The 17,115-nt window shown below is 35.7% G+C and overlaps 1 protein-coding gene across 15 annotated transcripts in view; it reads right to left on the bottom strand.

Annotated features, from left to right (window-relative positions):
* ZPLD1 (zona pellucida like domain containing 1) overlaps window positions 1–17,115 on the bottom strand; it is an 80,337-nt gene that overhangs the window by 21,184 nt on the left and 42,038 nt on the right. For all 15 annotated transcript variants that reach the window (XR_004811658.2, XM_025478579.3, XM_035710040.2 and 12 more), the window contains 3 exons: window positions 8,432–8,652; window positions 5,295–5,476; window positions 3,791–3,863 (listed from right to left, as the gene is read on the bottom strand). Coding sequence is in view for 14 of the 15 variants with exons in the window: in XM_025478579.3 (XP_025334364.1) it covers window positions 3,791–3,863; window positions 5,295–5,476; window positions 8,432–8,652 (476 nt within the window). In the remaining variant the exon portion in view is untranslated. The remainder of the gene's footprint in view (window positions 1–3,790; window positions 3,864–5,294; window positions 5,477–8,431; window positions 8,653–17,115) is intronic.

The raw sequence follows: 17,115 nt of genomic DNA, 5'->3' as shown, positions 1-17,115 counted from the left end.
AATATTTTTGTTTCTATAGCTTATCATATATAATGGTTAATGTTCAGTGTATTTAAATTGCATTCAACAGTTAATAGTGGTTAGTTTTTAATTTAATAATCAATTGTGGATATAGAGTTTATTTAAATTAATACTTCATTTATTTAAATTACATTAGTGGCTAATACTCAGTTTCTTTGAGTTATGTCTATTTTAGTTTAAACCCTTTGCCATTGGAGTCGTAGGTCTTTACACTCTTGATAATCTCTCATTTGCCCCAAATCACTTATCTGACAATCTGAAATTACCAAAATGTATTTGAAAACCCCAAAAAAGACCAACGTGTCCTGCAAGTTGCCAAAATGTATGCCATGGAGTTCCTTCACCTGATTCCTTGCCAATTACTTATAGAACAGTGTCTCAGGACTTCACTTCCATCTCTTTACCCTTATTTTATAACAGTTCTAGAGAGCCTATTTATATCACTTCCCAATTTACAGTATTAAAGCAATAGTTTAGAAATTGAGAAGTGGTAACTTTAATAGTTTAAAAAAAAACAGAAAAAAAACTGTAGAATGCAAAAAAAACAGAAAAGAAAAGAACTTCTAAAAATGTAAGCTATTTAAGAAGCTGGAAAGAAAGCAACAGATTTTGAATTTTTTAAATTATGGCTTGCACACTTTATTTTTGAAAGAGTGGCACTTTATTTTATTCCCAAATAAAGACAGATAAATGAGGGATTATATGCTGTACTTTTTTTCTATATTTCTGTGATAAATGGTAATAGCTCCCCAACCATTTCTAATAGGTAGTATTTTTATCTTTTTCAGCTCCCTTTGCAAACTTCTCCAAATATTCCACACTTCATTAAATATACAGATCTTTAATCTTATATTTGCATCCGCAGTGTCCAGAAGAGTTTTTACTTTTTTACAAGTATTATACTGCTAAGTCATTTGCAAATGATGTGACTCAGCTGTGGTTTAGTCATGAATCATCACATTTTTCCTCCTAAAATTGCTTCAAAAAGTATTTTTTTTCCTTTGGTTTGTATAGTTGCTTTTTTATGCTTGTTAGTGCAACATTGTACCTAAAGTCAACTATATTTATTTTAGACTTTTTCTTCAACTTTTAAGAAACATTATTACTATGATACTATTTCAGACTTAATCTTTCTGTATTTGCTCAGAAGACACTAATATTTAGGTATAATTCAAATTCACAAAGTCATCTTCATTTTCCATTTCCACAGAGAAGAAAACTGATACATTTATATTACAAAAATAAGACCACAGTTCAACTTGAAATAATCCACATACATGGAGATCACATAGCCAATTAAAGTCATCATTTTTTATAAATAAAATTTTCTTAAGTATATTTACTAGCTTCCAGAACACATAGAAATAAACAATTGGATGAATCCAAATTAGGCACAACTTTTCCTTTCCAAAGAATGAGAATAGTAGCTATATAATGTAACTTTTCATCATTCTTATGGATTAAAAATAAAAAACTCTGCATATGAAATAGGAAGATATGACCACTAATGGTTATAAAACAATACTTAGTCTGAAATTCTGCAATAAAATTACATATGGACAGCTAAATGTTAGTGTTCCAAACAATTATAATAAGTATGATTTTGGATCAATATGTGAAAGAAAGGAAATCCATTTTTTTCTAGTGTAAATTAAGAGGATTTTTTTCCTTGTTACTACCACACAATTGACTATATTCCCTAGGCTGTACTTTTCACTTTGTGACTTATTTATTTTAAAACTGGAGGCTTACATAAATTACTAGTTTGGTAATATCCTGTAACATGGCACCATATTACAACCATGTTAAAAAAATAGTTGGGGGGCAGTGAGAATCTTCTATTTTGTACATTAATGATGGATGTATGTCATCGACATTTGTCAAAATCCACAAAATGTATATGAAGAGTGAAACCAAATATAAACTACCGATTTCAGTTAATATACCAATGCAGGTTCATCAATTGTAACAAATATACACCAAAATCAAGTTGTAAATAATAGAGGAAATCCAGGTCAGTTTTTCTGTAAACCTAAAACTGTTCTAAAAAGTCGTCTGTTCATTTAAAAGTGTATTTTGTGGAGAAATTGTCAAATTTCATTACATAATTGTTCAGTAAATAACTTTTAAAATTCAATTAATTTTAATTCAATCATCAGTGACACCTTTATTGCAAACTGGGTAAAAATTAGATGTGTTTATTCTGTTTTCTGAATTATAGTCTTACAATCTATTCTCGTCAGGGCTCTTAGGATGTTGAATCTTATCAAATATAAAGCACAAGACATCAAAAAAAAAAAAACATGTTTTGACACTACCTATTTCCTTTACTGTCTGATATCAAACAATTGGTTACCTTTTTACCATAGAATTAAAATCTTAAGGCTATCACCAAATCATAGGCTTTTATTTAGCATTAAGATTCTAGAAAGTTTTTGAAGGATTATGCCTAGTCATAAAAAAAGAATACTATTTCTAATTATAAAGGAAAGACCCTCAGAGCAAAGCTCTCCCCAAATCTGCACTTCTAAATTTTTATTTTCTGCTTTTCCAGTAAGAGAATAGTTTAATTTCACACACACACACACAAAAAAGGCGTCAATCAATGCCATGTGGGCATATTTTTTTTTTCTTTTTTAGAATGAGGAAGTATCATCTTTGTTTCACTCAAATACAACAAATACTGAATCCAAACCAGTCACCTCAATTCTACCCCAGGGACCTTACACATATAAATCAACAGATAGGAATTTTCCAATTTAAAAATATTGCTCAAAACAATAATAACTATCTGGCCATATTGGGAATGAATATTGTCACGTATTTGCTGAGTATTGTGGAACCAAGTAACTTGGCAGTTTCTCCTTGCAGAAGAAAGTTTAGAAATGACAGAAAGGCAATCTTCATTCCAACACATTTTAATTTGTTGTTTAGAACTCAGTGGTGTCAGACTACACACTTATAAACATGATTTTTTTAAATGCCTTTGGAAAATGTCCTACTACAATATTTATAGCTCATTATATTCAAAGTATAAAGCACTGACTTTTAAATCAGTTGCATGAATTATAACTCAGTGCCATGATGACATGAATAATAATGTAAAAATCAGATTCATAATTTACAAAAATGTTGGTTGATAGATTGAAAAATTGATATTTAAATCAGGCATTTAAAATGTATGAATAAAAATTTTTAATCAACATGAAAATATCATTTGGGGGATTAATGTTAGAGTTATAAATAGAAATCCATGTATTTTTCACGTTTTGCTGCCACTGTCGATATTTACATGACAAGAGTTTAGACAATACCATGTAGTCGACCCAAATTATTTCAAATGTGATAGAATTATCATCAGCCAAAGCCCATATGGAAAACATTAACACATTCGTCACCAAGGAAAGCATCATTTGGACTCTTCCTATCTTTTTATCACAAAAATATTACTTCCAAATTCTTGACCCTATGGCTACATACACATGTGTGCAAATAAATATATACATAAAAATGTAGATAGACATTTGGAGTAGCTATGTAGAATCACATTTACAAATAAAATCTAAGTCATTTATCAACTTTTAGAAAGTAATAGTTTTTAGTATATTTATCACTAAGATATAAAAAAATGCTAGTAAGATGCATAAATGCTACCAAAGTATAACAGGGTTAATGTGGCTCTTGGTAGCCTTTCATATAAAATCCACCCACATAAATGGCTCCTCAGAACGGTACAAGAGAACATGACATCCTTCACCTATCAACTCACATTATAAAGGAGCAGATTCAAAGTGCTGACAAATGTACCATTGTTCTCTCTCACAGAAATAGCCGCTGAGGACCTAAAACAGATTTAGAGAAAGGAAAGCACTGATGAGATTCTAAATTAAAAGTTTCAGTTATACATTAATGTTGGATTTAAGGCACTAAAACTCTTGAGTAAGCTTGACATACTTTTTAACTAGGCCCGGAATACGCACACTATTTAAATCACTGAACAGATAAATAATCAAAAAGCAAGAGAGACCACATAAAGACAGACTGTTCTTTATGGTCTTTTTCTTTACAAAGGCATCTTTCCATTTTGCATTACATATATGAGACTTTTTAAAGAAGAACGTCATTCCAATAGCATTGGAATCTGAAACAGACACGCTTTCATCAATCCCATTAGACGTTTCATGAGATCAGGGATTTTTGTTTTACTTTGTTCATTGGTAGAACATTGCATGGCAGAAGTATGATAGTAGAAGTATGATAACTATTTATTGAATAAATGAATGAATTTCCATGTACACGGCATCTCAAGAATGTGTTTACTGAGGAAGAGAGGGGAGCAGACTAATCCATGACACCCTAATGACTCACTTCCCTCTACACCTGCATTGTTTTGACTCCAAGCCTTTCTTGCTTTCCCAGCCTTGCTTTTCTCCCAGGTATTTATCATCATTGTGCCATCACAACCAGCTGTGATCATTTTTTTTAACTGAAACAGAATGTGGCCTCTACATTCACTCATGACTGAGATTAAACAATAACTACGCCTTTGTGAAAGCAAATTCTAGCACCGAGGAGAGAAAGTTTTTACTCAGCTACCCCATCTTTTCAAAACTATTTGACAAATCCAGATGACTATGTTGTAATGTGAATAGAGCCCTGTCTTGGAATAGGTACTTTGGGAAAAATAAATGAATGCATGACTATAAACAAAAGGCTGTGGCCTCAGCGCATATCTGAAGCTCTTTGGCTCTGAGTGTTGCCACCGCTCTTTGGGAACCATCGGCACCTGTGCTGTGTCTGCAGCAAGAGGCATGCAGTCCTCAGATTCTGAGGCAGCAGAGTCCAACCACTGAGAGCAGATGGCAGAGACTGAAGCCAAACAGGACATAACAATGCAGTAGCTGTTCTATGCACTGGAAACGGAACAGCTCTTCTGGACTGCATAAGTACACAGAGTTCTGAGCTTCTTGGGCAATTCTGAAGGGTGTGAGGAAAATCCCAGGTAGACATCCAACCAGTTTGAGCCAGCTTTAATTTTGGGGGAAATATATATATATATTTGATCTGTTGATATGGGTCATAACAATGTTGGATAGATGATAGATGATAGATAGATAGATAGATACAAGACTTATTATGGTTTCCATTACTTTGAGTTTGGCTATTCTCAACAAACCCTGCTATCTTTATAAGTCTCTTGAAGATTAAAAAAAAAAAAAAATGACCCAAACATAAACACAGAATGTGAAAGCAAGGATAGAATGTGAACTTACGAGGCAAGCTGGGTATTATTAACCAGGTATTCCAGTGGGTAACTACAACTAAATTTGTAAAGAAGCCCAGGTAGATAGCTGATGATTGTTGGTGGGTCTGGAGTATCAATGTATCCCGAAATATTTCCTATTTGTACTGAAGTTGTATTTCCATAAGCACTGACTCCAGGAATTGTGGATACCTGTTAGAATAGTAGATCAAGTTCAGAGATTTAATAGCTACCTATAAATCTAGGCATTTCGTATGCAAAATAAAACATTAGACCACATTAGTTCTAGGGTCTGTTTCAACTGCAGCATGCCATAGCTTTGAGATTGTATACAAAATAAAGCTATTTATAAGTGATTATATGTGTCTTTTAAATGAAACTTCATATTCACCGAAGACACTTTATTCACATTTCACAAATAAGAAAGGAGAGAGATTACATGTTCAGAGTGCTACAACAAGTAATTCAAAAATGTTCATGAGTAAGGTCCAAATTCTGTGGCTTGTCTTAAAAGATTCCTGTTAATCTGATCTTGTTTTTGACTTTGGCTTCGTATCTTTGGACTCGTGCTCTTGGTTAATAATGTCCCAGCTGTAGGACCCTTCTTGTGACTTTGCACATGCTCCCTCTGCCTCTCTCTCCCCCACTTCACCATGACATGTCCTGCTTCTCCCCTGGATCTCATGTTCCCTAGGAAAACTCCTGACGTAGGTAGTGCACATTTGCATCATAGGAGTCACAGTGCATAAGCAGTCTGCTGAACCAGCAGTCCCTTTCCATGTAATCAGAGCTCTTTGTGGGTAGTGACTCCACTTAGCCTTGTTTTCTTTGGCACGGTCATCACCACACAGTGACACCAGCATCTTGGGAACCCTGAGATAAATTCTGAACAAATGAATCAAGGCCATACATTTTCTAAGAGTCAATCTGAGGGCCTTACTCTGTGGTACATGTATGGAGACTCTTCTTTCTTTCCAGGGCAATAGTTCATAGATGGGTTTCAGAGGGATCATGAACTCCCAGAAGTTATATCAAAATATTGTCCATATGTGTATTTTCCCGAGACTGATTAGGTTTCATTGGATTCTTCAATCCCACTAAAATTTAAGAACCATCATTTTGGGAATAGTCAATAATGTTCTCGAGTTTCATAACACCGTAGAGCCTCCCATTATGTCAAAGGCAGTATGACTCTCAATAAATACTTTTAGCAGATATTATGGAAACCTGTAATACTTACTTTCAATAATAGAATAAGCTTTTTGCATAAACTTATAAGCACATGGGCAAAGCTGAGGCAATTTCTAACTAATTTTTGAGCAGAGCTAGAATCATTACAAACGAAAACATGTTTTTATTCTAATCCAATGATGTAATAGTCTACTTAACTTTTCCTATGTAGGATTGTCCTTGGAGCAGACTCCAAAGCTGGTGACGTCCTTGCCAAAAATGAAAAAAATAAGCGCATCTTCCCCTTCCTCCCACAGTTCCCTGACTGGCTAACTAAATATACTAACTCTGTGAAAACAGAGTTTTCACAAACAACACACACACACACATACGTATATAGCCATTTTTATATCCAAATTATTCAGATTTTTTTTAGATTTTTAAAAAATAAATAGCATGTGCACATGCGAATGCATGTACACACACACACACACAAACACACACACAGATGCTTTGCCTGGCATCACTCCTGAATTGTTTTCTTGGCAGCAGGGCAAGACTTAAATCCAAAGAAGAAAGTGCCATGAAGGAGAGATCGATCCCAAGGTATGGTGGGAGGAGGGAAAACTTGGCTCTCCATTTAGGCTCCTCCTTCCACCAGGAAACACAGACATGTAATAAACAGCCTGCGTCACTCTCCCTCAGGCCCACCTCATAACCTCTTTGCGCACAACTCAGAGAGATAAACAAATGTTTTTAATAAAAAGAGTCAACAATACTTATGCTACAGGCTTGGAAATGGTCAGGGGCACAATATTCTAAATGCCCTCTGGGAAAAGATAAAGAAGGAGATCAAAGAAATCTTTCTCCTGTCTGCCATCTCCCATCCAGTCTTAGAAATCCTTCCCTTAGAGAAATTAAGCCTTCCCTTTTAATTTCAAACAATAATTTATGAAGAGGAAGAGCCAGTTTCTCCACATTCACTGGGCTAAGTGGTAATGCTCATGGTCTCCTTTTTGCCTGTGTTAGGATTTACCCATAAGATTATATTTAAACAAGCAAAATGAAAAACAGAACTCAATGAATTTCAGTGTAACACCCCTCAAATAACAATATTTATATTTGAGTTAATTTTAATTCCTGGGAGAATCAATTTCTTATTCAATTCCTTTTCTTCTTTTTTCCTTTTTTCTTTCTTTCTTTCTTTCTTTCTTTCTTTCTTTCTTTCTTTCTTTCTTTCTTTCTTCTTTTTTTTTTTTGGTGCTCAATGCAAGCATAAATAAATGAATAGCATAGATTAGTGGTTCTCATTCAGGGTGGAAATGTTTGAAGCAGTATTTTGATTTTCACAATGACTAGAGAGGTTTCCTTTTTTGAACAATATATTGGGATTTCATGAGTAAGTTTGGGTATGAAAAACATTTGGAAATTCAAAGGACAGTCCCACATGGCGAAGAATATCACACTGGAAATGCTAACAGCCCTCTTCCACAAAACATTGCTGTGGGTCATTCATCCCATGGTAAAACTTGGAACCTGGAAGATTCTGAGTTTCCCATTCTATATTCCATCTTTCTTTCTGAATGAGGTCACTAAGAAGCAACGGGCCAAGGGATCATTGCCAAACTCACCAGAACAAACAAATTTTGTATGATAAGATAGTTCCATAAAAAGCATGAGAAGCATAGCTAATGATAAGCTGTAGGGGCCTACTCATCAATGTCACTCACACAACTAATGCTGTTTAGAAGAGCACAGCTGAACTCATGCCCCTCAACTGCTCAGCTACAGTAAGCAGAACCATTACTGGGAAATAAAATTGTATGTCTGAAGCCTCCAACAGGCAAAGGAAGTGACCTGTTCAGTTTTACTGGAGTTTTTTCTTGAAAGATAGACTGGGTTTCTGATTACTTCATGAAATGGGGAGACTTTTTGTCGTGACCCCAAACCCAGCACATAATTTCACACTTGTCTTACCACTAAGTTGTTTCCACAGCCCTCCAAGGTGCTGAGATTGATGATGAAAATGACCACTGCGGGGAAGGTGTTGTTATTGATGAACCCCCTGCAGTGGGAGTCCCCATGCCTTCCATTCAGTGCCAGATCGGTTTCAGAATAACCCGAGAACAGCACGGTGCAAAAATTAATCTTCATTGTAATGGCCTGCACCCCACAGTAAACACTGATGTCTCTTTCAGCTGAAACAAAAAAATATATATATATAAAAAAAAAACAGTCACAAAAGCACAGCACAGGGTACAAGAATAACTATAACATCTTCTAATGTATTTACTCATCCTTCTAGTCTGTTTAACTGATTCCTATAGTTAAATGTACTATAATCCATCGCTAAAGTTGTTAAGAAAAGTAGCCAGGAAAAATAGTCCTAGATTTAGTTGTTAAGGAGTTAGAAAATATCTCTGTTTCTTTGTGTCTGGTATACTGTGGACGTGCATTAAATGTCAGTTGAGTATTACAGATGATTAGAGAATCTAGTGGGGAAAAAATCAGGTTACAGAGAAAATTCAGAGCTAGAGTAACTGAATTATTTAGATAACCTGTCCAGAGTAGTGAGACTCACTACAAATGATGCATCTTCCCAAGTGTAAGGAAGAAGCAGTTAAAAATCCACTGTAAGCCGTATTGCTGAGCACTTTGGTATTTTGTAAGCCATCTCATCCAGGATGGAGAAACAGAAGCTGTCCATCAGAATTCCATTTTATTTTGCCTATATTAAATTTACTCTACAGAGAAAGGAATGAAAACAAATGTGCTGATACTACAAAAAAAGAGGCATAGCCTGCTCTAAGAAAATTTTGCTAATGACTATGCCAAAATAAAAGGAATGAACTCGACGTGGAAATTTAAAATAACATTTTCACAGCTTCCTTAACTATTCCATGAGTTATCAGTGATGGGATCCATTCTAGGTCAATAAAGGTGAGTGTGTGTATACACACAAGCTTTTCATATCTTTATTTAGTTATTTTTCTATATGTAATGAGAAAAATATTTGTAGCAAATGGAGAGGTTGGTTGGGAGGCAATGTCCCAGTGGCAGAAGCTTTTACTTTTACTGTTTTTGGTAACTGTTATAAGCTGAATCATGTCCTGCTCCCCTCATAAAAAAAAAAAAAAAAAAAAATACACTGAAATCCTAACCCCCAGTCTCTCAGAATGTGACCTTATTTGGAAATACGGTCATTGTAGATGTAATTAGTTTGGCTGAGGTCATGCTGGAATACGGTGGGTTTCTAATTCCACATGACTCGTGTCCTTATAAAGGAATGCCATGTGAAGACACAGTTGGAGCCACACATCTACAAGCCCAAGAATGCCAAAGATGGCCTGTGAAGCACCAGAAGCTCGAAAGAGGCAAGGAAGGATTCTTCTACCCAGAGTGTCAAGGGAACATGGCCCTGCTGACACCTTGATTTTGAACTTCTAGCCTCTAGAACTCGGAGGCAATAAATTTCTGCTGTTTTAAGTCACCCTTCTTGTGGCATTTTGTCGTGGCAGCATTAGGAAATTAATACAGTAACCTAACCACTTTTTAACATCCCATCTTACCGCTTAGATAAAGAATCAAAAACAAGCATCAGGTTGTCAAAACGTGGACACAAACAAAACAAAAACCGACTGAACTATTTGGAGAAATAAACTCTTTTCTTCAAAACAGGAAAAACAAGCACACTAAAATAAATGTTTAGTAAAGGAGATGATGTTCACCTAAGTAATAAATAGTAATAAATGTCATTTTATTTGCTTAAGTACTTCAAATCTAATCTAAGGGTAACAGTGTTCAACAGCATGTTTCTTTGGAGTATTCACTCTGCATACTGATTTTTGCTGGCAAAGTGAGTCATATTTTGAGAATGTGAATACGTAAAAATGAAAATTTCGGTTTGGGTATGACCTTAAACTCATTACAAAAAGAAAGAAAGTCTTTCTCATGGTTAAAGATGGAGAGAAAGATGGGAAATCTTTTTTAAAGCCAAAAGGCAAATACTAGGATAGTTATTATAGAAAACTCAAGCAATATTCCCTTCATAGGTAGAATTTAATATTAAGTACATAGGAAATAATAAATCCTACTTAAAATTGGGTGAATATCTCTATTAGCTTTTAGCAACATTAGCTGTTTAAATTAGCAACCATAACTTTTAAAGATGTTCTTTACTAAAATAATAGAGTTTATTTTAATAAATGTTTGTCCACAAACTCCAAATTAGATCTTATATTTATTGATTGTTCTGCATTGACATGCTATTCCTTGGCTCGTGCCACTGTCATCTCTAACCCTAGAATATTAGGTTAGCTTTTCCTAACTGGTTCCTTTATTTATACTTTTAACCCTCTCTAATCAGTATAGCTATTAATACATGAATCCAATCATGTCACCTCCGCTCGGGTCTTCAACAGCTATTCATTTCACTTATGCCAAAATTCTAAATCTTGAACCAGGTCCTCAAGACTCTCCATGACCTGCCATTCCCCTTAACCACTGTATTCACATCTCTCTACCAACCCCTTACTCCCTACCTTTGTTTCACTAAATTTCTTTCAAGTTCTTTGAAGGCATCATACTGAGCGATGAAAGCCAGAATAGTTGCTACCCCCTGGGGTAAAATTGTTTAAAATAGAGGAAACAAGGAAATATATGGGGTGATAACAATGGTATTTGATCTGGGCAGTAGTTACATGACTGCATATATGAGTCAAAATTGCAAAGCTCTCTCCTTAAAATCAGTGTAAATATATAAAATTATTTTATATAAACGATTCCTCAACAAAATGCTGTGAACGTTTTAAAAAGCCTAACATAGATTTGCAAAGGGCCTTTAATCCGTGCTCTTTGCTCTGTTGAGGCTGCTCTTCCTACCCCTACTCCTCCTGGTCTGGTTAACTCCTATTCATTCTTCAGGTCTCAAATTTCATTGTCCTCTCCCCAAAGACTTTCCTGATCCCAAATCTAAATCATGCCACCCCATTATGCTGTCATATTGCCTTAGAATCATGTATATATTTGTGTATTTTTCTATCTGTCTTCTCTATAACCTGGAAGTCCCAGAAGGCAGGAAGCTATAGCAGTCGTTGATATATTTAATTATTAACTAAGTAGTTATTTTACCATATGAAGTGTTGGAACAATAGACTGCACTGAAGATTTACAAAGCAGTGGTATTTGTTCTCGAGTACATCATAGTCCATAAGAGGAGATAGGTGTGGCCCAGTTTGACAGAAAGACTGGGCAGAGAGCTATGGGGTGGTACAGAAAGCACACCCCACCCAGACCAGCTGGTTAGGAACAGTCTCCTGGAGAAGATGCCATTGACGTGAGTTTTGAAGCATCAGTAGAGTTAGCAATTTAAAGGAGTGGAAATTTTATAACACAGAGGGGAGCATGAGTAAAGACACAAGTGTGAAATAAGCTCAGGCTTGGCTGAGAGCTGGACAGTTCTGTTTTCACGAGAATGTAGGATACAAAGAAGAAAATGGGAGAAAATGAGGCCAAGTGGCAAACACCGTGGCAAAATCATAGGAAGCCTTTTCAGACAGGAAGGCTTTTCGGTCTCTGTAAGGTAACAAAATACCTACCTCAGCCTCGGATCAAATTCTTAGTTACCCATGAGTTTACTAAGAACTCTCTCTCTGTCCAGTGGAATCGAGACTTGGTATCACTGCATTACTTGGACCATCACAAACGTATAGAAGTGAATACGTACCATTAAATATGTTACAAAGGAGAATTATCATTCTCCTTAATTTAAGCCAACTAAAGCCTTCAGCTTCTTTACCTTTGTTTGAGAGGAATTAATGGATACTTAAAATAGCTTCATAAATGGCAAAGATTACTTTGTTCAGATGTAGAGCTCTCTCTAGTTTTCTGCCTCTAACCAAAGACTTGTAACTCCTGAAATGGAACTGAATTTGCTACAAGCTGATCCCGCTAGGAGATATGATAACAAGCTAAAGGCTTTTTGCAGTGGAAGAAAAGAAATCTGTTCAAATCCACCCATAACCCAGTTTTCTTAAGACTTTTCACTATCCCTTCTGAGAAACACAGTTTTTTTCCTGGTTGTAGATACTAAAGACATCCATTCAGCACAACTTTTCCATTTGTGAGGCTTTGGGGAGGGAGAAAAGAGACTTTTAAGTTGCCAAAGGGCAATTTCTGCCAAAAGAAGAGATTTTTTTTTTTTTTTCAGAGCTAGTAAATAACGGTCGCTCTCAACAACTAAATTTTGTTGAGCCTTTTTAGTGTCCAACCTCTGGTCTGAATTGCTCTATCCTTTTGAACAACACCTGAGTATTAAACAACTCAATGCGGACAAGTTAAAAACAAAATCAAGAAATAAATAACTTTAGATTTTTGGCTTTTAGTTTTGTTTAAATATACTAAGCATGTTTATAATGACAGGCCAGCTTACAGAGTTTATGCGCAGTTATACTGCCAAAATAGCTATTTTTTCCCCCTGACATTTTAAAGATTTATTTATTTGAGAGTGAGAGTGGCATGGAATGGAGAAGGGCACTGGGAGCAGGGAGAGAGTCCAAAACAGACTCCACGCTGAGGACGGAGCCCAATGTGGGGCTCAATCCTTTGACCCCAAGATCACAACAGCAGCCAAAACCATGAGTCGGATGCCCAACCAACTGTACCACCCAGGTGCCCCTCCTCTGATATTTTAACCAATCTAAGCTTTTCATAAGAATTAAAAATACATAGTATTAAATCAATTTCAGGTAAAAATAAAGAAATGCTCTGCACTTCTCTCACCTACCAATCAGGCCATGAGTTTGTCTCACCTTTCCTTAAACTATGCAAATTTTAAATATCCTGCCACACTACCAGCCATCTATCTCACCACATATTTAAAAATGTGTCCAGATTTGGAGTTTATAGAGTATTGTTACCATATAAGTGGGAGTAAAGAAGAGATGAATCCAATTCTATATATATGAATAAAAACCTCATTCTACTTCTTCATTCTCAATAAAGTTCCATTCCTAGAACATCTTAACTATACTTTTCTCTTTAGACACAATTACTGACAATATATTTGTTGCATATCATTCATATATCTGCAAGTATATCTAACTTTATTCTTTTTTTCAACTATTCCACACTCAACTAGCTTAAATCCAGTGGCATCCAGATGACACTAAAGATCCTGCGCTTTTGATAGACTGAACGATCTCCATTTCATCTTGATACTGTTACATTTGAGACCTACATTTACTTTCCTTAACATCAGAATATTTATTTTAACATTTTCTAATTATTACCTGGAATAATAAGAGCACAGAGCAATACATTATTCAAATAATTTGCATACACATATTCTATGATACAAACGGCAACACCCCCAAAAAATTGGGTTCAGCCCCACAGAGCAGTGGCTCAAAATATTCTTTTACCACTGATCTGAAAATGTAAAAATCTCCACATGAATATCAGGAATTCTGGGGTCAATGCATAATATAAAAAAGAGAAAAAATGTGATGTACACATGAGTTTAAAACACAATCACCGGGGGATCTCTGGGTGGCTCAGTGGTTTGGCTCCTGCCTTTGGCCAAGGATGCGATCCTGGAGTCCTGGGATCGAGTCCCGTGTCAGGCTCCCGGCATGGAGCCTGCTTCTCCTTCCTCCTGTGTCTCTGCCTCTCTCTTTCTGTCTCTATATCTATCATGAATAAATAAATAAATATATTTTTAAAAATAAAAGTAAAATAAATAAAACAAAATCAGTGCCATCAGTTTTATACAACCCAGAGGCTACTGTTCCTATTTATTTTCAAGATCTAGACTATATGCTGCTTCATGTCAACAAAGTATTTTTTAAAACTACATATATATATATATGTTACATGTCAGTCTTTTTGCTAGACTCCAAAGATAAAGGCTTTAGTAACATTCCTTTACTTCAAGATGCTCATGTTCAATTAGAGGAAGCAGAAAAACTAGACAATTATAATACAGCCTGATAAAAACATGGAAGAGGTGTATATACCATGTTGTATACAACCATGCCTCTGTAAGGGAGAGGTGTTTGGAAGGGATTGTGGAGAAGAAATAAAATCATTCCAGGGCATTAGGCTGCTGTCAGAGGAGCTTGTGGCTCTTGATCTTAGGGTCATGAGTTTGAGCCCCATGTTGTGTAAAGGATTACATACATATATACGTGGAAACGAAATCATTCTAATGGACAAAATTGATAAGAAATTGATTAGATGATAGCAGGAAGAGAGAGAGTCAAACTGATAACTCAAATTTCCAGCTTTGGTGGGTGACTTGATCATTCCCTGAGATAAGGAATAAAGGCATGAATAAAGAGGATGAGCTCAGTTTTTGAGAGGCTGAGATATATATGGGACATTTCAAGCAGAAGTGTAGAAAAGATGGTCATAAATACGAATCTAATATTTGGGGGATACAAAAGAGCAAAAAGTATAAATGTGAGAATCACCAAATACTCAATGTATCACAAATAAATGGTAATAATGGATGAAATACCCATGATAGTATTCAGATAAGAAGAGAAATAAGCTGAGAATAGAAAAATAATATCTAAGTTGTCCATTAATGAGATTTTCCCTCATTTCCCAATGGAAGGTAATAATTTGTGCTCTGTTGTATCTCTTTGACTGTGAGGCTACCACACTGCTTACATTGTATCTGGGAATGGATATTTGTTCTCCCAGTAGATTATGAAGTCATTGGAAGCTCTGGATATTCCCAGGTGCCTAGTGAATACACAGCAAATGTCTATTAAAGCATATTTAATTCAATTCCTTCACAAACAGCATACATGGTTTCTAATTTATACCAATAAGTTCCAAGATTCACAAAGAAAATATATGTGCAATTAATATGGTTTCATCTTGACTATTCATCCGGAACTCATATTTCCTATCTGTACTCTGCCAAGTACCCGAGATGATTCCTGTTTTTAGAGTTTTAGACAGACATCAATATCTTTAATGTCACATATTTTCTGACTTCCAATTGACAAAATTCAACCCATTAAATAATATCAAATGAATAGATTTTTTCTTTTTTTTTTTAGTTGCTTAACCTTTCAAAATACATTAGTCTTGGTAACTAATTATTTTGCCTCATTACTAATAATGATTTTTAAAAATTATTTTCCCTTTACAGTGATAGATTTTTTTGAAACCTATTGTCATTAATAGCAAGCAAGTGCATGACAGCCACCTGGGGTTGACACAAAGCTAGCAAGACATCATGAGTACCATGCTCGATACAGCACTTCTTATGCTTCATGGTGCATATGCATTAGCAGATAATCTTATTGAGGTGCAGATTCTGATTCAGTAGATCTTGGTGGGAGGTGGGCTGATTTGTGTGTTTCTCACAAGCCCCCAGGTGACGCCAATGTTGCAAGTCTCTTAGCTGAACTGCTTAGTCACACCTATCTACTTCTGGCAGAAGCTAACCCTTAGGGTAGACTCTATCTGGTAGGATTAAGTACTCCCACCAAATAGCTATTTGTATGATTTACATGTTAACAAGAATGAGAAGTTGGGATGAAAGGGATGAAAGAAAAGGAAAGAGAGAGGAGGAGGAGGAGAAAGAATCATGAAGGAGATGAATGTATGCCTAACTCCTTTCCTTCTCTGAGGAACTAACTGGTTTCGAATCTCATAAAAGAGGGCTAATAAAAAGCTTTGTGAGCTTGAGTCCAAATAAATCTATTTTAGTACTAAGGTGACCGTGGGTGAAACAAAGTTGGGAATAGGTTTGATCTTTTCCTACCCCCATCTCTCCCCCATTGCATAAACCAAGCAGTTTAATAACTGGAGTAGCACCTCAAATGGCAAGTACACTTTGGACACTCTCCCAAAACCAAAGGAGACATGGGGTGGGGTGGGTATCTGTTGTGAGTAGAGGGAGGCTCTGTGCAGGTCAGATGCAGATATAGGTAATCCTGTGACTATGACTGCACCTCGATTCATGGGCTGGATTACAAGTCCTTCAAAGTAGCATTGGGTTGAAACTGAGAGTATGAACCAAAACCTATTAAATATAATAGGAAGAGGCTTTTTTAAAAGATTTTATTTATTCTTGAGAGACACCGAGAGAGGCAGAGACACAGGCAGAGGGAGAAGCAGGCTCCCCGCAGGGAGCCCGATGTGGGACTGGATCCCAGGTCCCCAGGATCACAACCTAAGCTAAAGGCAGGCCCTCAACCACTGAGTCAGCCCTGCCATCCCAGGAGGAGCTTTCTCTATATGCTGAAGAGTACACTGCTTTGTAGTGATATAGTAATCTCACCTGGAAAGAATTTACTTCCTGACCCCCAATAAACATTCCAAAACTAATTTATACCATTTTTAGCAGATTATGAGTAATTTATACATCATTTCCATTTCTATCTCTGTAAAATGAGAGTAGAAATACTTGGCATATATCATATATATGCCATATAATAATTTAAATATATATATAAAATGCTATATAAACTTAAAATTGCTTAGAGAACAGATGCTATGTTCACTGTTTTAACTCATTTTTTTAAGTTACTTTTCCTCTCAACAAGATTTTATACCATGTTGAGATTTGGGTGCTAAAAGAGCAAGAAATCCTAAAGGGGTATTGATATTTCATCCACACAAAGAACCAGCAGCTGATGGAG

Source organism: Canis lupus, chromosome 33 (assembly GCF_003254725.2).
Source record: "Canis lupus dingo isolate Sandy chromosome 33, ASM325472v2, whole genome shotgun sequence".
Classification (NCBI taxonomy): domain Eukaryota; kingdom Metazoa; phylum Chordata; class Mammalia; order Carnivora; family Canidae; genus Canis; species Canis lupus.
The sequence above is the reverse complement of the archived record's forward strand: the minus strand, read 5'-3'. Positions and strand labels throughout refer to the sequence as shown.